The sequence below is a fragment of the Euleptes europaea genome, chromosome 3 (genome assembly GCF_029931775.1).
Source record: "Euleptes europaea isolate rEulEur1 chromosome 3, rEulEur1.hap1, whole genome shotgun sequence".
Classification (NCBI taxonomy): Eukaryota; Metazoa; Chordata; class Lepidosauria; order Squamata; family Sphaerodactylidae; genus Euleptes; species Euleptes europaea.
This window is the reverse complement of record NC_079314.1, coordinates 124811246-124839192: the sequence shown is the minus strand read 5'-3', so window position 1 is coordinate 124839192 and position 27947 is coordinate 124811246. Positions and strand designations below refer to the sequence as shown.

Genomic DNA, 27947 nt, shown 5'->3' with positions numbered 1-27947 from the left:
TGTCCCCAGCACCTCTAGAGGTATTCTGCTTCTGAGCATGGAGGTTCCATGACGCTGGAACACCTAACAGCCACCGGTGGGCCTCTCTCATTGCCTCTTAAACAAGCAGCCATCCCCAGCTAATGCAAGACGGCAGCAGGGATAATGCCTCCTGTGGGAAAAGCACCGCCTGCCCTGAATCTGCCATTCCTCATGGACACCAGAGTGACCCCAAGTCTGAGCACGACGGAAGATGCAAAAAAACTCACCTCCTCTCGCCCCTCCCTCCACCCCATGCGCCCCACTCTTTCTGTGGTCTCCCTCTAACTGAGAAGCACGCCGAACCCCTACGAAGGGGAAGCCACCTGCCTGGGCCCCTCCTCTTCTTTTTTGGCCCCAGAGGTGCCGGGCCCAGCTGCCCTGTCACAGAACGGGACTGCTTATAATCCCAGCCGTTTCAGGCCCAGGCGTCCCCTCAAGCCAAAGTGTAGACGGGGGTTCAGAAGGAGCAGCTGAGGTTCCCCTACTGTTGGCTGCAGCTGCCTCGACACCCAGGCTGGCTGACAAACTAGTCCAGGACACACGAGCACACACACACACACACCCTTGCAGCTGCCAGCCTCTGCTGTCCTCCCCCCCCCCAGGCCTGAACAGTCTCACTGGACATACTTTGTGTGTAGAGCAAGAGATAGCACAATCGCACAACGTAAAAGAAGCATTCCTGGAAAGATGGGGCGGGGGGAGGGAGGCCAGACTTCCCAGCTGCCTTCACTTCCCAAGTCCTCCCTTGGAAACCAGCCCAGAAGCGACATTTGCACACAGCTTTATTTCCCCCCAGCTTGCTCAGTTCTGCCCTGGGCAACCAGTAACGCCCCCCACCCGTGGCAGCGCTGCAGAAAGCCTCAGAGGGGGACGCTGGTTGGCCGGCCGATGAGCCAGGACCACTTCCGGCCATCTGCAGCACAGCCGGGGGCCAACGAGCCGGCCAAAGAAGGCCCGTCAAGGGTGGCCAGAGAGGGCGCTGTCCTGGGTCTACAGCTCGCCTTGTGCCGAGGCCCTCCGAAAGGAGCCTCTGCCCTTCTCCAGAGTCCATGCAGCAGGGAGGGATTATATATGGCACCATCCCCTCCAAACTCCAGGCCGGATCAGATACAAAGTGCAAAGTGCTGCCGTTCCAGCATTCATTACAAACTTCAAAGAATAAAATAGACCAAAGGAAGAATCAAACGACACGCCGCTCCTTCGGGGCTCTCGGCCCCCACAGCAGTTGTCCTTTAGGGCGGCTGCTCTCCTCTCTTCTTTGCATCCCCCAAGCCCAGGGCCCGGAACGCCAACTGCAGGAGGGCCACGTTTGGAGGGCAGGATGCCGGGGCTCCTGCAAACTCCATTCTGCAAACCAATGCAGAGGGACTAGAAGGTTCTGCCTTCTGAAGACACTCGCTCAGGAGACCCTGCCCACCCATCTCCTTTCTGCTTCATCCCAGCAGGAGGTCTTTGATAAGGCATTATTGCTACACGAAAGGGTGTCCAGAGCTGTCCCACCCGGGACTTCTTCCACCCCGTGCTGCCTGGGCACCGTTCAAGTCGCAGCCTTTTCCACCTTTCTGAAGAGAAGTGGAGTTCTGGACACAGGAACAAGCCTCCGGGAGTAAACACCAAAGAGGGAGGGAGGCTCCTCTTCAAGATGGACTGCAGGCTTCCTTCGGGGTGGGGGTGAGCTGCTGCTGCTACACTCCAGCGCCGTAGGTCTGTCAGGCAGGGGTTGTGGTGCAGAATCAGCATCTCGGCTCTCTCAGCAAGGCAGTAAAAGGCAGTTCAGTGTCAGAAAAGGGCCCAGGGGCCTAATCCCAGGGGGCCACCCGACCAGGCTCACCACATCCAACTCCCGCTGCTTCATCACGCAGGACCATTCAAGGCTGCTTCTGATTCGGGCAGGAGCTCCTCTTTCCTACAGAAACGTTAAGCAGAGAGAGGTGGTCTCTACCACGTCATCTAGACCAGCCCTTCAGCCGGGCCCAAGAAGTCCTGCCAAAATTGTTGTGGAATTTTATCGCACAGTTAAGCATTTTCATGCAAGGGACACCTGCGGCTGCATTACGGAAACTGGGCGGGGAGGTCCAGCTTCAGGCATCTCGGTGCCAGCCCCTTCTGAAGACCTGCTTATCTGCTGCTTTTCCATCCCTTATAGGGTTCCAAGCAAGGGGGGCGTTTCATTTCCCTCGGTATCCCCCTTCCCTCGCCATCCTCTTGTTCTCTCCTCCTGACAGCCCGCCCCGACCAGCTCTCTTCTCCTTGCTTCCTTTGCTCCTTCCCACCCACCAGCCGACCTTTCTTGCATCTGTCCTCCAGCGTTCAGCTTAATCTATTACTTATTTTGTTTATACTCTGCCTTTCTTCCCAATGGGAACCCAAAGCGGCTTACATCATTCTGTTATCCTCACAACAATCCAGTAAGGTAGATTAGACTGAGAAAGGGAGAGTGACTGGCCCAAGGCCATTCAGTAAGCTTCCAGCACAGTGGAGATTTGAACCTGGGTCTCCCATATCCTAATCTGACACTCTAACCGCCACCAAACCCCAAAATACAAAAGCATATGGCTAAGGAACAATACTCATAGATTTATTTACGTACCAACATTATGTTCTTTCCCACTGATTAGATTAAGACATTTTTTTGGTCTTAATAAAGATTGTTCACAGACCCCATTTAGAACAAAATCAGATTTTACCCCTACTACTGATAATCATGACATTCTTGTTTGAAAAAGTGGTTTTGGGAGGTGCTCATTGTGTAGAGCAGTCTGCTAACAATAAATGGTGTAATATCACACATGGGGAAAGACTGGCCCTGAAAGGACTTAGGGGAGATTCTTCAGTTGTAATTAAACCTGCTTATAAAGGTGGGGCTATAGTCATATTAGACAAAAGTAACTGAATTAGAGATGCATAGACAATAACGGGATATGAGACTTGTTATAGACCAGTTGACAGTAATCCAAGTAAACATATTTTGAATATTTTTAGAACAGTTGTCTATGAGGGCAACTTTAGGCTTTATCACTCAACACAGTGGCTTCATTTTTGGTGAACGTTAATTATATAGTCCCCATTTTTCACATATTGACTAAAATACATAAAGAAGGATTTCCCCCTCCAGGCAGGCCAATAAGTATCTGGCTCAAATTTTTGAACCAATAGCCCATTATGTTGACAGTTTTATCAGTCCATTAGTTCCACACACATGTGCTTTCCTTAGAGGTACTACAGGTTTCATCACTAAAGTAGAAGGATATGACATGAAGGCTGGGTGAAGTGTTAAGCACAATGGATTTTCAAGCTCTGTATACTAACATTCCTCATGAGGCGGAGAGAGGGGTGGCAGAATTATCTTTGAGTAGGAGGAGGGATCCCTCTCCACTGACATCTTTTTTGTTACAGCTATTAGAAATCATTTTGGAGAAAAACGTTCGTTTACAACATCAGTTTTACTTTCAAATACAAGGGGTTGCAATGGGGAAGTCCCACAGCACCTGCTATAGCAAATCTATGGCCCATTTTGAGGAAACCTATATTTTTCATGATTCTAATCCATATTTAAATAGGATTTCAGTATATTATAGGTATATTGATGGTTTTTATTTAATCTTTAAAGATTCTCGTCACTCCTCATCCTTTCTGGAATGTGCAAATGGGTTACATTCTACCATTCATTTTTCCATGACCACACATTCTGAAAGTATAGTGTTTTTGGATACGGAAGTATTTGTGCAAAATAAGAAAGTGGCCATTAAGGTTTTTCCCCAAAACCTTCATTGTCACATTATCACAGTCACCATCCCTGACATTTGAAACATAATGTACCATATGGGCAGTTCCTTCGCATTAAACTTAATTCACTGACATACGAAGATTATACAGCTGCTGGTGACCAGCTGCATGCTGTTAGCAAGGACGTGCCCACATGGTATTATTAATGATGTACGTAAGAAAGCAGACTTGAGAGCAAGACAGGATTTATTGACTATACATATGAAATCTGGAGATCACAATATGCTGTTTTTTTCCTTGGAATGTTCATCATTATCTACTGAAATCAAGGAGATTGTATATAGACACTGGCATATTTTACAACCGATTCCTGGTTATGGTGTGGTTCCTAAAACAGGTTATAGGAGAAGCAAATCAATCAAGGATATGTTGGTTCATACTGACTCCCGAGTTAAGTACCATCCAACCGGGGAGAAGGGGGCCATTTCAAATGCAAAGGGTGCACCAGTTGCAGGCAATCATTCGAGATACAGGAATTCATACATCCTGGTGGGTAAAGGGATGCAGCTGATAGAATGTGTGATGGTATAACGACCCTGAGAGTGGGCAACAGTGCAAATGGAATGAGGAGTTTGTCAGATTATGTATCATTTTGGACAAATAAATCTGATATTGTATGTTAACTTTTAAACTTTTAAATAAGTCTGTGAAGTCTGATATTGTATGTTAACTTCTATGATTATTGGATGCATCACTGTATGAGGTTTGGTATTTGATTATAGACGGATGTGAAGTTTTGATGAAGATTTTTACGAAACGGGATCAGGAGCCAGCAACCCATCTAGTACTGAAGAGGTTATTTATAGCTATTTTTCTGCTGATACTGAAGAGATGATTTAACTTTATTTATTAACTGAACTACTGGCGTTGCATCATTGAAGAGAGATCCACAACATATGGAAGAACAAGCTTAAGGATTGTATATGTACTCTTGATTCTATGCCAGTAGAATTATTGTGTATTGATACTTTGGATGTATTTCAGTCAGTATATATAGGTCGTTATAATGTCGGTACATAATTAGATCGATGAGTATATGTCCCTCAGCCACATGCTTTTGCATTTTGGGGTCTGACTGCAGTGTTGGTGTGGCATGGCTATTTTTTCTTGACTCTAACCGCCACCCCACGCTGGCTCTCAGCTCTCCCTGGAAAAGACCTGAAAAGGAGCCAGCTGCTCGGGTGAGGGGTGTAGAGGCAGCAACATAGCGTGAGCATGTGCCATCCCCGCCCCCCCCCCCCACTGCTCTGTGCTTTGCTGAGGTTGGCTCATGACGCGATCTGCTGAAAGCGCAGCGTCAGCGCACAGCACAGGCCGGGCAGCCCTCAGGCAACCTCAGGTTTCCTCTCTAAATAGCAGCCAGGTTTGCAGCTATGGCAATTGTGAAGAGATGCCAGGAAGCCCCCAGGGCAATCAGCGGAGCAGCAAAAACAGCGGAATAACTCCCTTCCGCTTGAGTTTTCTGTGTGGATGCGAGGGATGTTTGGAGGCCACATGGGAAGAAAGGTTTACACATTGTTTGGCTCCGAGTCACTGCAGCCTCCAGCCCAAAGCAGAGCCCCCCCCCACACACACACACACCGCTCCTCCGCTCACCTGTCTCTCTGGGCCTCTGTGGAGGCAACAGATGCGTGCCGGAGGTCACTGCAAGGCTGGGGCTTACAGGAGCTGGTCTGCAGGATGGTCAGCGGGTCAGCAGCCAGGGAGTCAGCAGTGCTGCGTGGGGAGAACTGAAGCTCTAGTTAAATCGACCATGGGGGGGGGGGGGCTACCCCTTTCTCATGGTGGAACAGAGATGCCGCTCTTCCTGCTTGGCAACGGCCTGCCCCACTCATCCAAGACATGACTACGGAACAGCAGGAGCAGAAGAAGAGCATCACACCCCACAGCTGCCATGCTCCCAAGCCCCCCAGCCACAACCCCTTGCCTGCAAAGAAGAGGAGTTAGCCCCCCATGCCCCATGTAGGAAAGGCGAATGCTTGCCGGACCACTCAGGGCTGCAAAACCACAGTCGTGGCCCAACCAACACACAACTCACACAGACCACTGACCGGAGAGCCAAAGCACCAGCTGGGCAAGCACCTCTGCCCTCTGGGACGCCCACCTAGAGGGGCCCCCGCCTGGCCCCGGGCCAGCAGAGGCGACGCTTCTCTTTCAGCTAGGAGGGCATCAGCCACAGCGGCGCACGGGAGTTGCAGGCAGTGAGAGGAGAAAGGTGGCAAGAGCCTCCCACCAGGCAGAAGTCAAGTCTCCTTGGGAGGAAGAAGGGGCTGCCCACCAAAGGAAATCAAAGCTCATATCTAGGGCTTCTTCCAAAATGAGCAGAGAACCCTGACTCAGTGCGGTGCTGTGATCAGAGTGCTGAACCTGCCACGGAAGCTCACTGGGTGACCTGGCGCCAGCCACTCTTCCTCAGCCTCACCTACCTCACAGCCTTGTTGTGAGGGTAAAGCGGAGGAGATGAGAATAATGGAAGCCGCTTTGGTTCCCCGTGGGTGGGGGGGAAGGCTGGGCACACATGAAGTTAAGTGAAAGAAACACACTTCAAGAAAGATGGATAACCGTGCTAGTGAGGATTCCATGCCTAGCAAACCGATCAGAGAAAGGAATCCAAGAGGGATTCCCCCAAGAGGAGCGGCGGTTCCTAAAGGCAAACAAAGAATGCCAATCACAAAGAAAAACAGGCAATGCCCTAAGAAGTCAGTTGGCGGCATCAAGAGCTAAATGGTGAAATGGAACTCAAAGAGCACGCAAAAGAAATGGAAGGAGAGGCGGCTCACTTGAGATGTCGACAGCTGAGCGTTCTGGACCGCGAAGGACGGTGCCAGGAAGGTTGCAGCTCAAGAACGACAAGAAGGACTCTGCCAGGCACGTTCAAAGGTCGAGGAAGGGAACGGCAGGCTGGCTGCTCAGTGAGGAGGGGGAAAGGTGACAAAGAGAACTCCAACTCCTCTGTCTTCTCCCAAAGGAGGAACTGGGTTGCAGATCACAGATCAGCACTGGACAGCGCAGGCTGAGCTACCTGCAACCAATCTGGGCGTTCACAGGCAGATGAGAGGCAATATCAGGACTTGCTGATGAATCATGATCTTTCTATTAGTCAAAAGAAAATTAGATTCATCCTTATTTACGTTTCTAAGATTCAGGAACTTAGGGAAAGTGAACTGATCTTAGGTGGAGGGTTTAATATGGTGTTTAACTCTATGCACAATACATCCTCTGGACAAAGTTGTCTGGGAACTGGAAGGAGACCTTTGGCATTCTTTAAATCCAGGTGCCAGAGATGAGACTTCCTTCTCAGCAGATCTGCCTACATGTGTATACATTATGTATTTGTTTCTCCAATTCTGTTTTTTAATGTAATCTCTCACAGAATATTTATAAAGGCTATTTTGGATCATGCACCAATTAATCTTGTTTGGGGAAAAATAATGGTAATGATGGAGAAAACTTAACTAGATGACCCTGGTGGTCCCTTCCAACTCTATGATTCTATGATCCAAAGCATTCCACTACATATTTGACAATGAAAAATAAGAACAGGAAGGTACCCCAAGGGTCATCTAGTCCAACCCCCTGCACAATACAGGACATTCACAACTACCCCCCCAGCCCTAGCAGCCCCTACTCTATGCCCAGAAGGCAAAAAACCTCCAGGATCCCGGGGCCAATCTGGCCTGCAGGAAAATTCCTCCCTTACCACAAACCTTTGATCAGCATTACCCTGGGCATATAAGAAAGGGCCATAGGAGCCAAGCACTGGCTCATCCCTTCCTGCCCTCCCTCTCACGATCTCCCTAAATTCATAGTGAGTCATAGAATCAGCATTGCTGTCAGATGGCCATCTAGCCTGTTTAAAAACCTCCAAAGAAGGAGAGCCCACCATCTCTCGAGGAAGCCTGTTCCACTGAGGAACCGCTCTAACTGTCATCAAGTTCTTCCTAACGTTTAGCCGGAAACTCTTTTGATTTAATTTCAATCCGTTGGTTCTGGTCCAACTTTCCGGGGCAACAGAAAACAACTCGGCACCCTCCCCTACATAACAGCCCTTCACAAGTACTTGAAGATGGTTATCAAATCCCCTCTCAGTCTTATCCTCTTCAGGCTAAACATACCCAGCTCCTTCAACCTTTCCTCACAGGACTTGGTATCCAGACCCCTCACATCAGAAACATGCAGCCTTCTCCTCTGCTCTCTCAAACTTTATATGGTGATCCGCTCCTGAAGATTTCACCCTACGTGTGGCAGAAAGCATAGCTATCACTGGCTGAAAGGGACACCTGAACTGGGGGAGATTGCTGCACCCTTCCTTGAGAAGCAGAAAGATTGCTTTCCTTAAAATCCCACCTCTCGCATGGACCAATAAGGTTCGATATCTTGCCCCAACATCTTTTCAGAAAGATCCATGTTCAAGGATCTTTCTGAAAAGATGTTGGGGCAAGGCCGAGGACTTGAGCTTGGGTCTGTTCAATACCTGTAGAGAATGAAAGAGGAAGCAATCCACTTTGGAACATGAGCCTCTCCTCTCTGTGTTCCAAACGGACAGCCGCGGCCTTACTTCTCCTATCTGTACAAATAGCCTTCTCTACCTGGCACAGGTCAGAACTTCCACTGGCATCCCCCCGCCCCACAACCCCCTGCCTGCCAAGAGCCATCCAGAGCAGACGCAGCCAAGCCTGAGCCTGCCTCTCCTTGGGCCGGCTGCCTGCAGCACACGCTGCTGCCCCACCCCCCCAAAAGGCCCTTCCTACCCCGCCCGCTGCTGAGGCCTTTCACACCTGGTCAGCACCGCCTCCTCAGCCTTAGCATCCGCAGCCAGTGGGATGGCTTCCTGGGCTGAACCTGTGCTGAACGTTCCTGTGACCGCGCCAGCTTTCTCTTCCTCTTCCTCGCTGTCTGAGCCGCCCGAGGAGCTGCTGTCCGAGGCCACCAGGGGCGCCTTCCGAGCCATGCAGATGTTCCAAACACAAGGGGAGGCAGCGCTGACTGCACGGGGAGAAAGCAGGTTATGCCCACCGCGTGGGGACTCCTCCCTCCCCCCCCATTCCTGACGAGCCCCCACAGGTTCATCTAGGCCTAGGGTTCTACTCAACTGAAAGTGGGCCCGGTCATCCTACTCTCTGGTAACCAGCCACCTCTGAGCTGAACAGCACACGTGTGACGCAGAATGCAAGGACTTCACGCAAACTGACAGCTGCCAGAAGTCATTTCTAAAAGACGACAAGCCCCAAATCTCTGCAGAAAACTGAAACACTGCAGAAGCAGCAACAGGGGAAGGAAGGGCTGCAAAACATCCTGTGGGGGGTCCTTGTCCTGAACTCATCGCTGAACTAGAAATCATTAATCAGTTCAGAACCATGGACACTCCCACACACCCCCGGGGGTGAGGGGGGGGGGCGCAGGACTCTGACCTCCTCAGAGAGGCTGATTCTCTGCATTTCCAACCTCTGTGTGGCTCCCCTCCCACCCTGCACAAGACTCCTGCCTCCCGGGGGGCCCTTCTTCTCGGTCACACCCCTCCCACCTCCTGGCCTGGACGGAGCAGCTGACAGACCTTCATTCTCACTTGCATCGGATGAAGGGGGCCTTTGACTAATGCAGACTGCAAACCCTGGAGAATTCCTGTTGGTCTTAATGGCGCTCCTGGACTCAAATTTTGATGCCTCCAAAAATCTACGGTCCAGACATGAGACCTTCGTACGTGTGCGGACTGAGCAGTCAGCAACATGCAAGGGCGGCATAGTGGGCAGCATCACGGCTGCTGCTCTGGTGACAGAGAGATACCAAAAAGCTTACTGCTGGTGGGCAGGGAGGGCTGCGTCAGCGCTCGGCTCTCGTGGCCCTTTTCTTACATGCCTGGGAAATGTTGGTCGCCACTTTGGGGTGAGGAAGCAATTTTCCTCCCGGCCAGATTGGCCCCAGGGATCCTGGAGGGTTTTCTGTGCCATCTTCTGGGAGTGGAACAGGGGTCAGGGATGGGGGGGAGAGGGAGGAGCAGGCCTGTAGTTGTGACTTTCCTGCATTGTACAGAGGGTTGGACTAGATTACCCTGGAGGTCCCTTCCAACGCTATGTTTCTATGATTCTGTGGTGGTAGTTGCTAACTTGCATTTTTATACATTTAACATGGCTCAAAATTGAAATGTTTGCCAGGCAAGCTTGGCACCATTTTCCTTTCCTGCAATGAAGACTGTTGTTGCTACCAAAACATCGAAGTGTTTACCATTTCGCACACAAGGCACTGCCTTGGCTTACCCCTGCTCCAGAAGAGAAGTGCTCCAGCGCCCCAGGAAGGGGTGAGTTCTCTGCCCGCCTCCCATTCAAGCCATCAGCTTCCCCGGGGTTGGAACACAGCCTCTTTTCTTGTGGCTGATCGGGGGGGGGGGGGGAAATGCTCAGGGGACCCCCACTTACAGTTCTTGTCTTGGCTCTGCTTGGGGTTTCCTTCGGAATCACTGCCCTCTGTGTCCACAGGAGAACTGCACCTGGGGCCTGCTTCGGAGCTGGAAGGGAAAAGGCACCGAAGCCTCTATCCAAGGGTCTCCTTCAAGCTGTCTGATCTTGTGCAGCCCTGCAACCCGAGGGCACACGCAGCCACGCAGGTCTGAACCGCACGGTTCTTGCCAAACAAAGTGCTTGTAGGAAAGCACAAAATGGGGTTTCTGGGGTAGGGCCAGGCTTGTGACAGACGGCCTTCAGTTCCGCCCTTCAGGCGTGACAGCCAATCCCTGCCTACAGGGGGAGCACCCTAATGCCCAGCAACATCAACCCATGGGGGGGCTGAGGAACCTCTCAGAGAGGAGGGAGCAGAGGAGTTTGGGGGGTCAAGAAAGGCTGTTAGTGCCCCAGATAGGGCTTGGCCAGCCTTGAGAAATGAGGAGAAAGGATAGGGTGAGGAGTCCCAGGTTAAACAAAGCAGGCGCTCTCAGGGAGTTGGGAGGTTAGGCTTGAGGTCTGGGATCAGGGTCAGGACCAGAAGACAGCTAACCTGACTTAGGGCTGAGTCCTAAGTCAATCGGTCTGGGGAAGTGGGGACTGAACAAACCAAGGCCAAACCTCCGGCCTTCCTCTCAAGGGCTAAGGGCAGCAAACGCCTCCCTCAGCAGAGCAAAGCAGTGCGTCATTTGCAGACAACTTCATAGTCCAAAAAGTGGAAGAAGCAACAAGGGGAACTGCCATTTTGGATCTGATCTTAACCAATAATAATGACTTGGTTTATGGGGTGGAAGGAGTGGGATCTTTAGGTGGGAGTGACCATGTTCTCCTGGAGTTTGCTATTCAGCAGAAAGGAGAAGCAAGAAATAGTCAAACATGTATTCTAAACTTTAGGAAAGCTGATTTCAATAAATTTAGGGAACTACTGGGTGTGATCCCATGGGTGAGAATACTGAATGAGAAGGGAGTACATGAAGGATGGGAAATTCTTAAAAGAGAAATTTTGAAGGCGCAATTTAAATCAGTTCCCATGAGGAGAAAAAAAGGTAGAGGTTTGAAGAAACCAGGGTGGATGTCTAAAGAACTTTTGGTTGAGATAGGATTTAAGAAGGGCATGTACAAGAAATGGAAAAAGGGAGAAATCAACAAAGAGGAATTCAAACAAGTAGCCAGCACATGTAGGGAGAAAGTCAGGAAGGCTAAAGTGCAGAATGAGCTCCGACTAGCCAGGGAAGTTAAACAACAAAAAAGGGTTTTTTGGTTATATCCATAACAAAAGGAAGATCAAGGTAACGATCAGATCATTGTGTGGAGAGGATGGTGAGTTATTACCAGGGGAGGCAGAAAAGGCAGAATTACTTAACTCCTTTTTTGTATCAGTCTTCTCCCAAAAGGGGAATAGTGCTCAACCTGGGAATAATGGAGCAGAGGATGCAATAGGGGAATTACAGCATAGTATAGAATCTGAGATAGTATGGGAATACCTGGCTACTCTTGATGAATTCAAGTTTCCGGGGCCAGACGAACTGCATCCAAGGGTGTTAAAAGAACTGCTGAAGTGATTTCAGAACCACTGGCAATAATCTTTGAGAATTCATGGAGAACAGGAGAGGTCCCAGCAGACTGGAGGAGGGCAAATGTGGTCCCCATCTTTAAACAGGGGAGGAAAGAAATCCCAAACAATTATCGCCCAGTCAGCCTGACATCAATACCAGGTAAAATACTAGAGCAGATAAGTAAACAGACTGTCTGTAATCACTTAGAAAGAAATGCCGTGATCACTGACAGTCAACATGGGTTTCTCAAAAACAGGTCATGCCAAACTAATCTCATATCTTTTTTTGATAGAGTGACAAGTATGGTAGATGAAGGGAATGCTGTAGATATAGTGTACCTTGATTTCAGTAAAGCCTTTGATAAAGTCCCCCATGATCTTCTTGAAACAAAGCTAGTAAAATGTGGGCAGGACACTGCTACTGTTAGGTGGATTGGTAATTGGTCGACCAACCGAACCCAAAGGGTGCTCATTAATGGCACAACTTCATCCTGGAGAGGAGTGACCAGTGGGGTGCCACAGGGGTCTGTCCTGGGACCGGTACTATTTAATATTTTTTATAAATGACTTGGATGATGGGATAGAAAGCATGTTAATCAAATTTGCAGATGACACCAAGTTAGGAGGGGTAGTTAATACCCCGGAGGATAGGGTCAGAGTTCAGAATGACCTTGATAGACTGGAGAGCTGGGCCATAAATAATAAAATGGATTTCAATAGGGAGAAGTGTAAGGTACTTCACCTAGGCAGAAACAACATAAGGCACAAGATCAGGATGGGAGAGAGTTGGCTTGACAACAGTACATGTGAAAGAGATTTGGGAGTCTTAGTGGACCACAAACTGAACATGAGTCAACAGTGTGATATGGCGGCTAAGAAGGCCAATGCAATTCTGGGCTGCATCAATAGGAGTATTGTGTCTAGATCAAGGGAAGTAATACTACCACTGTATTCTGCATTGGTCAGACCTCACTTGGAATACTGTGTCCAGTTTTGGGCTCCACAATTTAAGAAGGGTGTTGACAAGTTGGAGGGTGTCCAGAGGAGGGCAACCAGAATGGTCAGAGGTCTGGAATCCATGCCCTATGAGGAGAGACTTAGGGAGTTGGGTTTGTTTAGTTTGGAGAAGAGAAGGTTGAGGGGAGACATGATAGCCATGTTTAAATATTTGAAGGGATGTCATGTTGATGAGGGAACTAGCTTGTTCTCTGTTGCTCCAGAGACTAGGACACAGAGCAATGGATTTAAACTAAGAGAAAAGCGATTCCACCTAAACATTAGGAAGAACTTTCTGACAATGAGGGCTGTTCGATGGTGGGAATGCACTGCCTCGGAGGGTGGTGGAGTCCCTGTCTTTGGAGGTCTTTAAGCAGAGGCTGGATGGCCATCTGTCGGGAGTACTTTGATTGTGGGATCCTGCATCGCGGGGCGAGGGTTGGGGTCACTGGGGATGTGGGGAAGTAGTTGTTAATTTCCTGCGTTGTGCAGAGGGTTGGACTAGATGACCCTGATGGTCCCTTCCAACTCTATGATTCTATGATTTGGGAGGGTGTGCTGCTGCAACTCTACAAGACTCGAGAAGAAAGTGCCATCCAACTTAGCGGTCAATACACATTTAAGTTATATTGTCTGGCAACAAAAATAGCCTTTGACCTCTCTTTAGAAGTAACAATAAACGTCTAGTTTTGTTAAATTAAAAGTTTCTGCATGAGTCCATGGTGGTCCCTTCCAACTCTATGATTCTATGAGTCACCAGTGGAGAGAGAGGAAGAATAATTTACCTCAGGAACCAGAAGTTGCCCTCCCCTGATCTACATTTTACCTCAGCACGTTACATAACCATCAGTATTTATAATAGGCAGATATATTGTACACGGCCATTCTTCAGTAATTTATGAGGGTGGGGGGAGGCCCCATTAAGAGGCCACAAGGAAGTTTACTTCCACCAGCCATCGGAATCACAAGCTGATGTCTCGGCCTTAGCCTGACACGACTCCTCACAGGCTCTTGCTCCGAGCAGGCCAGGGTTTGGCTCGGAGTCACGTGCTCCTGGTTCTCATGCCTTTGTACAGTATCTGTATCCTGCGTTCTATGCTCAGTATGGTATGCCTATCCTGTTTACCACAATCACCCCAGCTGCATAGCCATGTTATTTCTATACCTACCCTGAGAAAGCTTATCATGGATTGTAGCTGCCTGTGTACTTTGCCCTATCCATCTCTGAAGTCTGCACTGCATTTTAACCATGTACCCTTGCCTTGATTCCTCATTAGTAGCCTTGTATGCCCAGGAGGCAGCCAGCTTCTTACTTTGTCTAACTTTTGCTCCTAATAAAGTCTAAACTGCTTCAGAGCCTTTGCCTGATGGTTTTTGCTTGAAGGATGCTGGGAACCACACGAGGGCAAGCACCATTCGGTCAAGAGACCTCCAGGTCTGAGCCCCAGACTAGTCCATGGAAAGGGCACAGCAAAGACTCCAGGAACGGACAGCTCACAAGGAAAGACTTAAGGAAGCAGTTCAATCCATGGCTGATCCCATGACTAGGCTCCACACGCTGCCATGTTTTTTTCAACACACACACACACACACCCGCCTGTCCCAAACAGGTAATTGATGTGAAGAAAAACAGTGTGTGGACAGGCAAAACACAGGCCTAACTGGCAAGTCTTTGAATGAAAGCAGCAGCTGGAAGAGGGGCAGCAACACTCCCATAAACTGTTGTTGATCTACTACGGCATTCTCATCACGCAAGTGCATTTTCAGGAACAGCAGGGACTACTCGGACAGAGAGAAAAATGCACAGTGTGGAAAAAAAGCAAAGTCAACAAGCACAAAGGCTGCTGCAGAGACCTGGCATGTGGAGACAAGGGATGGTGGTCAACAAGAGGGACCCTTTGACACCTTAGACCTGTAATTTCTAAACATTTCCTTTCTTTTACGGCAATCTCTATGTTTCTCTTTGAGCAGACTGGCCCTGGAAGCCCAAACCTCAGTTTCCTTTATGGAGAATCCTCTTGGAAGAAGCCACTGAAACCCATTTATACAGTTGGGATTTTCCAAGACCATCCAGGTGAGGACTGCAATGCAAAACCTGCACGGTCCTTCTCAAGCAATGACGACCCTTGCAGGGAAGCGACGGACCAAGGAAGCGGAAGAGCCAGTTCCCAGAAGGATCCACACCTGGGCCAGGGCTACTTCATTTCTTGATAAATGTTTTGGGGCCAGGGGAGGACAGCGAGGTTCCCAATTGACACCAAATCACTCAGGATGGTGAAGTTTCTCCTTCTCTGAAAAGCTTTTTCCAGACTTTGCAACCAACTTAACAGAACAGCAGATGAGATTCAGTATGAGTTAACACAAAGGAGGACATTCACATGTATTTTCATGGCACTATTAGCCACAAAAGTTAAAGGTGGAATCTCTAACATACCTTGGATTACTCAAAGGAAGGACGGACTTTTCTCGTCCTGCCCAGTTTATGAGTCCACCAGCAGTCCAGTCTGGCCACAGACAAGATGCACAACACCAGACTAGACAGGCCTTTGGCTGATGGAGCACCTCTAATGGTCATATCCTGACTTCCACAGCCACACTCTGCTCACTACTTTAAGGCTTCAGCAGATAACAGTGGTTGCCCTTCTACCCACTTACCAACAAAACGGTTGGAAGTCCGCAAACTTAGCCCAGCCCCTCTCCTCGGACGTCTTGCTGTCAAAGGCTGCAGAATCCCACACACTGGAGCCCACGTCCATGGCCACGCACGGCACTGCTGGCTCGTCACTTACAGGTTCAAACACAGCTGTCCACTCAGAGCCTGGAGAAACACAAAGACAGCAAAAGTGACGCGGAGGCAGGCAACGGCAAACCACCTCTGAACATCTCTTGCCTTAAAAATCCCATCTGGGTTGCCATAAGTCGGATGTGACTTGATGGCAAAAAATACAACCCCCCCCCCCACCTGCCAGCTTCAGACTCCAGGTCGGCATAAACCAAGGGCGCTGATTCAGGGAAATAGCTTGGGAAGGCAGCAGAAGCCTTGTGCTGCGGCCCCCCATACACCAGGAGCAGGTTAACGATATGGCATTAATACCTGGCACACAATACCTGGTCAGTGAACATGACCATCCCTGGGAAGCCTTGAAAGATCTGCGTCTCCACCTGGGACAACAGCAGCTCAAGGGAAATGCTCCTCTGTGTGACCAGAGTGGCCCAGTGGCCCTGGGCCGCAACACTCACAAAAAACCTGCTTTGGCTACCTGACATTTGACCGCACTGGTGATCAGGAGTCTTGATTTCTCATCTCTGCCCGGAAGCCCCTGGCCGAGACGCAGAGAGGCCGCCTGGCCTGAGCGAGGCCTCTGGTGAGCCCCGCCAGGCTGCTCATCCCCAGCAGGTGGCGCTGTGGCACCAGTGCACAGCCCTTTCTTGCCATTCTCCTGCCTGCCCAGGCCTTCAGGGGCAAGGGGGGCTTGCAGAGCCGGCTGCCTGCAGAGGAAGGCAACCCTTGCAGGTTCCCAGGGACCCACGCCAGCCCTCGTTACCTTCAGGAGAGGGGCCCGAGCTCTTCTGCTCAAAAGGGCTGCCGTCGTCCTCAGTGCTGGCCGCGGTTGAGGAAGAGGCCGGCTCTGCTTCCTCTCCCCCCGAGTCCCCGTGGTCATCATGAGCGCCATTCTGTAAGTCGCTTTTGGATGAACCCTCTGAGGAAGGAGACACTCCAAACCTGAAGCACAAAATCAGAGCCAGCAGCACAGTCAGGCTTGTTTCAACAGCTGGTTTCTGTTCTACTGAGAACGGCCTGCTTTAATCGGAAGCCCTCGTGTGCAGAGCAGGACTCTGGCGAGGTGGCCATGGACTCTGTTCCCTGTGGAGCATCAGTGCCCCTTTCACTGAGCCTTGAGGAGGTGGCAGTTGGACAGTGGCACTCGCTGAACTGCCCCAAACCGGACCACCCCTCTGAGGCTTGGGCTCCTCCTTTTCACGAGCTGGGCCCATAACAAGCTGTGAGAGGTTTATGGTGGCCCCCCAAGCCACGAAAAACCAGGGCGTCCAGGGATTGAATGCTGAAGCCCCCTGGAATAATCAATCCAGGGGTCTCTAGCAGCATGTCCAAGACCACCTCTGACAGCTCAGGAAGGGCCTCGCCCATGATGAACTAAGTGGCCAGCAAACCGAATTCCAGGTCTACCCCTGGACCCCAAGACAAGGAGCAACGCCAGCCGTTCGTCGGAGGCCCCTGCAAAAAGAGGGAGGCTCAACAGAGAAGGAGAGCCGCTCTCCCCGCCCATCTCCGGGTGGACGGAGGACCACACAACTGGCAGACGCTCCTCAGCTTCTCCTTCCAAGCCAGATCTCAATCACACAAAGTCCGATCAATCTCACCCTCCTCCAGCTTCCCAGACAGAAGTGTAGGTTATTTATTTAATTTAAAAAATTATATCCTGCCCTTCCAGTGTCCAACATGCACAACTATAAGCATAGTTAAAACGCTTATTAAAATGCATCAAATTAAAATACTGTCATTGTCAAATTAAAGCATTGCCCTTTGCAACCTCAGACCGCTGTGTCAAGCAGCCCCGCCCAACTGACAACTTGGCTTTTCAAGGGAAGCGTCACCCCATCCAACACCGGAGAGATCTCAAGTCCCAGGTCTGTCTTGCTACTAATCTAGAGAGCCTCTGTCTTGTCAGGATTGAGTTCCGGCTTGGTCACCCTTATCGGGCCCATTACTGACTCCATGCACTGGTTTAGAACATCAACGACTGCCTCGGAATTAGGTGGGAAGGAAAGGTAGTGCTGGGTATAGTCAGCATATTGGTGACGCCGCAACCCAAATCTCCTGATGAGGTTGCGGCTATCCAGTCAATATGGCAAGGTGTATTTAATGCCGAGAGTCTCTGAGTGCACAAGACCCCCTTCAGTTCTCAGCACAGCTGGTGGCCACAGATTTTTGTGTGGCAGCAGATCAGGGAAGGCCCCAGAAACGTAGGCTACACCTTACAAGGTGGGGGGGAGGCACCTTCCCTTTCACCTTACCGTGTCCTGGACTTGACTTGGGTTGCATAGCTGATTACTTTCTCCTCCCAGATATCTTCTTCCTCTTCATCATCAAACTGCTGGATTCGTTCACTGCAGCAAGCTTCAAACAGGGAGGCATTAGGCTACAAAGGTCAACAAAGGGTTACAACTGAGGAGATCTTCTGGAGAAGTGAAAGCACCCAGAACCAGAAGTCTGACCACAGCGGCTAAAGAGAGCAGTCATTCCGAAGTAGCTCTTAACTCCTCAAGCCCTCAGATGGAAACAGCAAAAGCAGGCCCTTGCAGATCCCTCCAGAGGCCCCAGGTCAAGGATGGCCTCTCCGTTGTTTCCTGAATGAGCTATCCCAGGAAAAAGTCACACAGACCCCTGAGATATTTCCTCCCTGCACCACACAACTGGAAAAGACAGTTTGCACACCTGTAACTGCCCTTCAAGTGATGATCTGTGCATTCACACTGATAAGACTTTGTGTGTGCACAGTACACAATCTCAGAAACTCCTAGAACTACAAAAAAAGTGTGAAAATGCCCCACCCACCACCCACCAGAGCAGACCACAAGCTCAAGAGGAAGGGGCCATGCCTCTGCCGCTCAGTGCCTTCCAATTTTTGGAAGCCACTAAAAGCAGAGCGCCTTTTGCAGGTCTTGTGAATGCACAGGTGACCCCTTGAAGGACGACAGCTACCGGTAAGTAACCTTCACTCCTTTGTGGTCATTGTGCATCATACCGCCTGGTGTAGCTTAGAATCATAGAATCATAGAGTTGGAAGGGACCACCAGGGTCCCTTCCAACCCCCTGCACAATGCAGGAAATTAACTACCTCCCCCACCACATCCCCAGTGACCCCAACCCTCCCCCCACCATGCAGGATCCCACAATCAAAGCACTCCCGACAGATGGCCATCCAGCCTCTGCTTAAAGACCTCCAAAGATGGGGACTCCACCACCCTCCGAGGCAGTGCATTCCACCTAGCAAGCTTGCTTACCTAGAGGCAGGCGTAGAAGCTACTAATGAGAAGACAGACTGCAGGACCACTTGTTCAAAAGCAGCATCTCTGGAGTGCTCTTATGTTGAGCGCATTATGCTTCAACCACGTCGTGGGTCATGCCCACGTGGCCCCTCAACAGAGCTCCGGAAGTACTCCCTCGGCAAAACATGGAAAATTGGCAGCAGATCGGACCCAGTATGCCGAGGGTCCGGGTGCTGGTGGTGGTTTCTGTGCCAGCTGGTCCCATAACTCAGTGGTCATGGGGGAGATCCATCGGCTAAATCACTGTGAGGAGGCTGCCTGACCCCTTCTTTCTGCAGGAGTGGGACATTAAAATTGGTTCTTGTGGGTTATCTGGGCTGTGTAACCGTGGTCTTGGTATTTGCTTTCCTGACGTTTCGCCAGCAGCTGTGGCAGGCATCTTCAGAGGAGTAACACTGAAGGACAGTGTCCTTCAGTGTTACTCCTCTGAAGATGCCTGACACAGCTGCTGGCGAAACGTCAGGAAAGAAAATACCAAGACCACGGTTACACAGCCCGGATAACCCACAAGAACCAATGAACTCTGACCGTGAAAGCCTTTGACAATATTTTGGGACATGAAAAGTTTCAAACGCGATCCAAAGGAGGTGCGGTCCGTGTTGAAAGCCTGTGCCCTCCTCACAGCAAGCGAGTGCAGCAGGTTCCTCTCTGCATTGCTGGCAGGAATAGAGGAAAATGTCAGCAGGATGATATTGTGGTCCAGATGAAAGTGCAAAACCTCTTTGGAAGAAAGGAGGTGTCAGGGCATAACGTGACCACGTCACAGTGAAAACTGAGGAAAACGGGATCAGCCACGAGCGCTGCCAGTTCGGATGCTGGCCTCGTGGAGCAGAGGGCGACCAAGGGGGCCATTTTAAAGGATCAGAACCTGAAGTCACAAGTAGACATCAGTTCAAATGGCTTCTTATGTAGCTGCGAGGCCTCACCAGTCAAGAGATTCCACTGTGGAGCAGGTGGATGAATCAGGGTTGAACGTAATCCCCTAAGAAACCGTTTGACAAGAGATTGTGAGAACGGAGCCTTGTTTACTCACCGTGAAGGCTCCTTCTGTTCTGGATTGGAGGTCATCTTGAAACTCGCGGTTATTACCATCACGTGCCCAGGGTAGGCAGGACCAAAAAATCTTTATTCTACTTCCTGCCACCTGGGCGGGAACTCCAGTTTACAGACTCGCCAAGCTAAGGAGACAGGTAAGTACAAAAGGCCAACCAGGCAACAACAGTGTACCTTATAAACAAAGAACATGAACTCCTATAAACACTAACATACCGGGGGAAAAACAGGTAAGTAGAATATACTTGATTCGGGTAAGATGGTGAACATAAAGAGCACTCTTTATTATGCCTCTAACATTAGGCAACAACACCCCTTAGGTACTGCAATGAACAATAGGAGCTAAGTCTTGGATAACTTGATACCCTTATGATTTTGGGCGGGCAAGATGACCTCCAATCCAGAACAGAAGGAGCCTTCACGGTGAGTAAACAAGGCTCCGTTCTCATTCTGGTTGGAGGTCATCTTGAAACTCGCAGGATATCCAAGAGCTGTTTGACCGGGTGGGACTATGGTGTATCCAAGATGTGCTGCAGGACCCTTCTACCGAAGGCTGCGTCAGCAGAGGCCCTGGCATCAATCTTGTAATGTTTTATGAATGTAGATGCCGTAGACCAAGTGGCCGCCCTACGTATTTCGTCTGAGGAGGCATGCCTATCAAAGGTCGCCTAGGCGGCTGCACTGTGTACCAAATGTGCGGTGATGCCGGCAGGAGGAGGCATCTTACTGGCCTTATATGCCTCAGTAATGTACTGTCTCACCGCGCAACTGATGGCGGCGTTAGACATTTTCTGCGTTTTAGATGGATTGGTTAATGAGATAAATAAGGCATCTGAATGTCTGTTAGGTTCTGTACGACTAAGGTAAACCTTGAGTAGTCGTCTCACATCTAAATGATGCCACTCTTTTTTCCTGGGATGAACCAGATTGGGGGCAGAATGACGGCAAAAGAATCCTCTGTGAACGGTGAAAGATGGAATTCACCTTTGGCATGAAGGTGGGGTCCAGTCTGAGGACCACCTTGTCACTGTGAAAGATAGAGTCCTTCACGCGCTGAGAGTGCCCTAAGCTCGGAGATACGCCGGGCTGAAGACACTGCTATGAGGAAGGTGGTTTTCATCCTCAGCATCCTTAGGGAATACCCTTAATGGGATCAAAGGGAGTGTGCATCAATGCTGTGAGAACCACACTGAGGCACCACGTGGGGAAGCAATGGACTACTGGAGGCCTCATTTGAACCACTCCCTTTAGAAATGTCAGAATGTGGGGATGCCTGGAAGGAGGGAAAACCTTCGGAGACCGTAAGAACGGTGGATATGGCTGCCCCCTGTCTGCGCAATGTGGAAGCCTTGAGACCCTGTTCAACTCCATAATGGAAGAACTCTAGGATCTTGGGAATCCCTGGTAACAGTGGATCGATGAGCTTGCGCCTACACCACAGAACAAAGACTCTCCAGGACGTGTTAAAAATCCTTCTAGTGGAAAGTCTCCTCGCTTCTATCATGTTAGCAACCACCACCTTGCTGTATCCCTCCTCTAAGAGGGACTTCCTTTCATTTTCCAGGCAGTTAAGTGAAGCCACTGGGGTTCTAGGTGAAATAGGGGACCCTGATGAAGCAGGTCTGGGATGTTTGGGAGTTCCCAAGGCATCTGGACGGATAACTCCTTCAGGCTGGGAAACGTGGGTCTTCTCGGCCATCGAGGAGCAATGAGAATGACGTTTGCACCCTTCTTCCTGATCTTTCTTATTACCCTTGGTAGAATGGGAATGGGCGGAAAGGCGAACAGTAGTTCCTTCGGCCATGGGGACAGGAGGGCATCCATGTTCTCTGCCTCCTGGTGGAAATAACACGTAAAGAATCACGGGAGAAGGTGAATGCTCGCCAAGGCAAACAGGTACACCTTGGGCTGGCCGAATCTCTCCGCGATCTGATTGAAAACTATCCAGTTGAGAGACCATTCCCCTTCGTCCAGAACCTGACGGCTCAGCCAGTCGGCCTGGAGATTGATAACTCCCTTGACATGTTCCGTTGAAAGGGACAGAAGATACATTTCTGCCCAGGAGAGAATGATCTCAGCTTCCTGATGGAGCCTGGGAGACTTTGACCCCTCCTGTTTGTTAAGGTACGCTTTCGCGGACACATTGTCCGTGCGGATCAGAATGTGTCTGCGACATAGGAGGCTCCTAAAGTGCTGTAGAGCTAGTTGAGTGGCTCTTAGTTGTAGTATGCTTATGTGTAATCTCTTTTCTCTTAGAGACCACTGGCCCTGAGCCATTTGGCCCTGGCAGGTAGCTCCCCAACCCTCTAGACTGGTGTCTGTGTATACCTGTATCTGGACCCCTATGACGAAATGTACCCCTCTGTTGAGATTGTTGTTTTGGTACCACCACAGGAGGGATTGGCACAATTCCAGGGTAGGGGGAAGGACTTGTCCCCGCTGTGTGTGATCAAATCCTGATAGGGTTGTAGGATTCCCTGGAGCGGTCTCGAGTGGAACCTGGCCCACGGGACCGAGGTGAGACAGGCTACTGTCTTCCCCAGCAATTTGGCAAGGAACATGATCCTGCCATGGCTGAAGCTGATTACTGACTGAGTCATGGAATGGATTTTGATGATCTTGTCCTGTGGAAGACATATCAGGTTCCTGTGAGTGTCTATGATGACCCCCAGGTGTTCTAATTCTGTGTTGACTTCAGTTGGTTCTTTTCTAGATTGACAAGAGACCCATGGTTGTCTAGATATGGGAATATTGTAATTCACTCCTGTCGGAGTAACGCCACCAGCATCACCAGTATTTTGGTGAAGAAGTGGGGAGCAGAAGCCAGACAGAAGGGAAGTGCCCTGAATTGGTAGTGTCTCTTGGCATAGCAAAATCTGAGAACCTCCTGTGGGAGGGGGAATAGAGACGTGAAGGTATGCCTTCTTCAGGTCCAAGGAGGTTAGGACCTGGCCCACCTGTAGGGCTTCCATAGTAGAACGGAGGGTCTCCATATGTAATTTCCTGTATCTGACCCTTTGTTTAGATGATTCAGGTCCAAGATAGCCCTCCAGTCCCCATTTTTCTTGGGGACTGTAGAGAAGATGGAATATACCCCGTTGCCAATTTCGGGGTGAGGGACTGGTTCTATGGCTTGAATTTGGTGTAGGTGGGATATGGCGTCCAGGGTTCGTTGATGCTTTGTCCCTGCGGAGAGATTTTGGGGAGTTCACAAATTTGTCTCTTGGGAGAGACGTGAATTCTATGAGATAACCTGTTGATAACACCTGAGAAACCCATGCATCTGTGTAAGACCTTTCCAACTTGTGGCGGAATCGTAGGGGTCTCCCCCCCACACCGGCTGTGACTTGGCGTCACTGTTTAGGGGCTTTGGAGAACTTGTCTCCCTTGTTGCCCGAGAATTGATGTTGTCCCTGGGGGGGGGGGGGGAATGACAAAATTTGTTTCCCCTTCTGTGAAAGGAGCTATTATTATTATTCCAGGAACCCCTGCATTGTTCTGGCCTGAAGGGGGCCAGAGAGTGGAAAGTTCTGAGACTGGAGTAGGCAGAGGAATGTCTTCCCTCCTTGTTGTAGGATATTGGAAGAACCTTTTTCTTATCCTTGTTCTCCACAAGGATTTTATCTAGTCTTTCCCCGAAGAGTCTTCCCCAGTGTAGGGGTATGACATGGTCAGTGTTTCGGTTTTTGAGTTCATTTGCCAGGGACGAACCCACAGTGCTCCTCCGATAGCAATGTTGGAAGAAGTGGCTTGAGCTGTGAGGGACATGGCATCAAGAGATGCGTCTGCCATGAATGCGGATGCCTTCAGAAGTCTCTTAAGGTCTTCCGCAATCTAACGATTTTCTCCTGCACAGAGCTGAATAATTTACCTGAGCCACACGATGGAGGCTCTGGTCATAATGGAGGCTGCTGCCGAGGCTTGTATTGCCAGGGCGGAGGCCTCATGAACCTTTTTGGAAAGAATCTCCGCTTTCTTATCTAGTGGGTCTCTAACTGACCCCATTCCATCTTCAGATGGTAAATCAGGTGAGTGAACTGCCGCTACCGGGGCGTCAATCAAGGGAAGTTGAAAGAGACATGACCTGTGGAACCATGGTGTACAGTCTCTTGTATTGGTAGGGCACTGTCTATTGGCCAAGGGTTTGTCAAATTCAGTTTGTACCTGGGTTTCAAAAAATTCTGGGAATGGGATCTCCCAGATGCGAGGTTTGGTACTTGGGAAGAACTCCTTGGCTCCCTTTTTCCTGGGTTTAGGAATGGAGTCGGCTACAGGGTTTGAATCCTCATTGAGGTCTAGGGCTACCAGAGTCTTGCTTAAGAGTCCCTGAAAATCCTCCGCTGAAAATAGATGGGGATGTTGTTCTTTAAGGAGAATGAGAGTGTCCTCATCGGAATAAATTCCCCTTTTTCTCTGCCTTCTAAATGTGGGGCCACTGAAGAGGGTATCCTCCAGGGCTTGAAGGGATTGAGAGTGGGGGAAGGGGCCTTGAGTGCCGCTTTAGTGCGCCACTGCGGGTTAGATTGGTCTCCCTGTCCCTGATGGAAGCGTTGTGAGGTGATTAGAGCAGGATCTGAACCCATGCCCTGCATGAGAGGGGAAAGGGATTCCTTGAGGGCCATCATCATTTCAGCCTGCGTATCCAAACACCCTGCGTATCCACCCTCTGGTGGAGACTTCGGAATGAGTTGAGAGCTTTCTTCTAAGGCGCTCCTAGCTGGAGTGGCCGTCACTCCAGTCTCTCTCCTCTCGCTGTGATTCGTGCCATTTTGAGGCGGCTCAACAGAGCGCGCCTCTTTGGGGGTGGTCGGCCCTTCCGCGCCTTTCACGGAGTCGCCACCGCGGCTGTTAGAATGCTCTCTGTGACATCGCCCTGTCGAAGCGACGAGGGCTGAGTCATGGACCTCCTCAGACAGGAGATCTGAGTCAGAGTCTCTCTTGGCGCCCGCCATCTTGCCCAACGGGGCGAAGTGGGGAGCGGGAGGAGGGGGAAATCGAAAGTAGTGGGGGGAAGGGACGTTTGCAGCTAAAGCCGACGAACGGTAAAGGGGGTGAGGGAAGGAAAACAGACTCACTGAAAACTAGACAAAGGTTAAAACGAATGGAATACACACAAAGGAAAAGTCTTTGAAAACGAGTCGGAGTTCAAGAATGAAGCTGCTACCCTGATCAAGGCAGGACGGAAACTGGGGTTCCCGCCCAGGCGGCAGGAAGTAGAATAAAGATTTTTTGGTCCTGCCTACCCTGGGCACGTGATGGTAATACCCGCGAGTTTCAAGATGACCTCCAACCAGAATGAGAAGGTGGCTTTACCTTCAAGCAGCCGACTAGATGGACCTGCCCTGACAAGTGTGCCAGGCCTGAGAAGTCTAGCGGAAGGAGGTACTCCAGGATGCAGGAAATGGCCAAGTGACAGGGTTCATCCCTTGATTTGTGACAAGGATGGGAAAGGGATGCCACCTGCAATGATTATGACTTCCTAGTAGAGGGTTTTCTTCTGTTAAGCTGCTTGAAATAAGTTTCATGGGTGGATTCTCCAAGCCATCAAGTTAAGGACACCTGGATGTAGGGGGATTTGGAAGATGGATATAATTTCCCCTGAGCCATTGAGAGAAGCCTTGTGAAGCATGGTTGCCTTCTGGGGACAAGTGCAACTGGAGGGGAAGGCGTAGGGAAGAATCCCCGCTCTGAGACTCTTTAAAGGTAGAGAAAAGCAGGATATAAAAACCAACTCTTTTTCTTCTTCATCTCTAAAAGCAAAGGGACAATGATACTCCTCTCTCACACACATTGGGAGGCAAACCTTTTCTTGCCCACAGATACCCTCCTAACCTCAAACAAGCTCTTATTCACAATAGCGCCCTTCCTGACACGGACTCTGGCACCAGGGCCTGCAACAAACCAAGACGCCAACTGTCCCCATGTCCACAACACAATTACCAGACCTCACAGCACCAGCCACACCGACTCAGGTTCATTCATCTTCCAATGTTATTCATCCCATCAAATGTCAGCAGTGCCCTTCCACTCTCTACATCAGGCAAGTATGTCAGTCCCTTCACAAAAGAATAAATGGACATAAATCTTATCTTTAAAAACCACAACACCCAAAACCAGTGGGAGAGCATTTGAATCTTCCAGTTCATTCCACTGGTGATAGAAGAGTGGCGGCCCTCAGAGAGAGAAACTTCAAGGGGAGATTGCAATGAGAGGTTGCTGGACTTGAGTTAATTCATAAATTCAGAACGGACCCCCAAGGGGAATTCTTATCACACTACAGATGCTAATTTTCTGCCACCCAGGCATTTCCTCTCTGCTCTAAGCAAGCCGATTACAATGTGCACAGTGTACCCTTGCATCCTGAGTTCCTTCTCTGCAAGAGCCTTCCCGCCTCCTAAACGGGACATAAGGACTCAAGAGATCTGATGAAAAGAGCTTTTGACTCTCAAAGGTTCCTGCCCTTAAAATCCTGTTGGCCTCTATGGTGCTACCGGGCGCAAATCCAGTGTTAGTTGATGGGTTGTAAAGAGGCGGTACATTCCTCGGTTATGGGGGAGGGGAGGGGTTTGTCCCAAGTCTCTGACAATGTCATTGAGCCTTTGAACAGGTGGAAGAGCCACTGGTGCACAGGCATCCAAATCCATAACAACCAGAACTGGATGAGGTTTGACAGAAGCTGACTTTTCCACCCAAATTTCCAGTGCAGCCACCAACTTCAGTAATTGTTCCACATCCCCAGTTGTCCACTGAAGGGGATATACAGAGGTGGTCAGAAAGGTCATCTCTAGAAGAGGCCGAGGTGGGATTCAGGTCATCATCCAAGCCAGCAAGTTGAATGTCCTGACACTCCACAGGAGAGTGAGGAGGAGCTGGTCACTGGTGACGCTTGGGCTCTGCAGATCCTTCCTGCCTGGGTGGAGCCGGAACCTTTCTCTGGGCAAGGAGCTGGGTTGATGTTTCTGCTGAAACAGGGTTGCTCAAAACCACTGCCACCGGGGCCACTTCTGTCAAAACCACTGCCACCGGGGCCGCTTCCGTCAGTGACTCCAAGGGCACCTTTTGCATAGAATAAGGTGGGGTACCGTAGAAACCCATGTAGGTTTCGTTGAGTTGACATCAGGGAGATGTGGAGGTAACGGGGAAGATGAAGCCACAGGAGCAAGTGCCCTTCATACTGTCGCCTCCAGGGTAGGTTTGGTGAAGTGATCACCCGTATAAGGTACAGGATAACAACCACCCCTGCAGCCGGATCAACAGCAGGGCTGCTGGTGTGGACAGTCACAATCTGGGGATAGGCTGTATGGATACCAGTGAGGTGGACAATCTCAGGATGGACAGCGATGATCACGAGACCGACAGGAGGGAGAATAGCAGGGTGGGGAGCAGCAATGTCTCGAGGAACACCCCCTCCCACCGCCCCGTGTCTGTGTTCACTGACAGGGGAATACAAGCGGCCACCAGGCTGAGTGGAGTAGCCAACCTAGCAAGGCTGGCCAGAGTAGCATCAGGAGTTGTGGTCTTGAGAGTCTACAGCCAATGGTCTCGATAGTCAGCGCCAAAGTTAAGGGGGTATCCTGACCAACCAAAGCAGCCGGCAGATGGGTTGATCTAGACTGGACGTGAAGAGCCCCCCCCCCCCCCGCCCCTGAGCTTCCGCCAGAAAGTCCTCCAAATGATCTTTGGATAGAAATTGACAACTGGACAAAAAACTCTTGAGGGAGGTGGAGCTGGTTCTGTATTGTTTCCAGAACGGTGTCATCGCTGAGCTGTGTGTAGACTTGCTCTTCCTCTTTTGTAAGTAGGATGAGAAGGAAGCCTGGACTGGCTTGGGTGTGGTTGCGAAGTCCAGGGCACAGACACTGACGTGGTCGTTGGTACTCAAGTCAGTCTGGCAGCAGCTTGCAATGGTGAAAAATGGGAACAGGATCAAAAGTGGTGCTGGGTGTCAACTCAGCCACTGAAAGGGCTTGCTCCCAAGGGAGGAGGCAGAGAAACGGTTGTCTGTTACGCCTGCCCTGCCAAGTGAATTC

General features: G+C 50.2%; 1 protein-coding gene across 1 annotated transcript in view; it reads right to left on the bottom strand.

Annotated features, from left to right (window-relative positions):
• Nucleotides 1–1875: 1875 nt before the first annotated feature.
• Nucleotides 1876–27947, bottom strand: part of PPP6R2 (protein phosphatase 6 regulatory subunit 2) — a 74526-nt gene continuing 48454 nt past the window's right edge. The window contains exons 17-23 of the mRNA XM_056845854.1: nt 17830–17954; nt 16338–16516; nt 15448–15610; nt 10221–10309; nt 8586–8793; nt 5404–5523; nt 1876–1927 (exon numbers count right to left, since the gene is read on the bottom strand). Of these exons, the coding sequence (XP_056701832.1) occupies nt 1876–1927; nt 5404–5523; nt 8586–8793; nt 10221–10309; nt 15448–15610; nt 16338–16516; nt 17830–17954 (936 nt within the window). The remainder of the gene's footprint in view (nt 1928–5403; nt 5524–8585; nt 8794–10220; nt 10310–15447; nt 15611–16337; nt 16517–17829; nt 17955–27947) is intronic.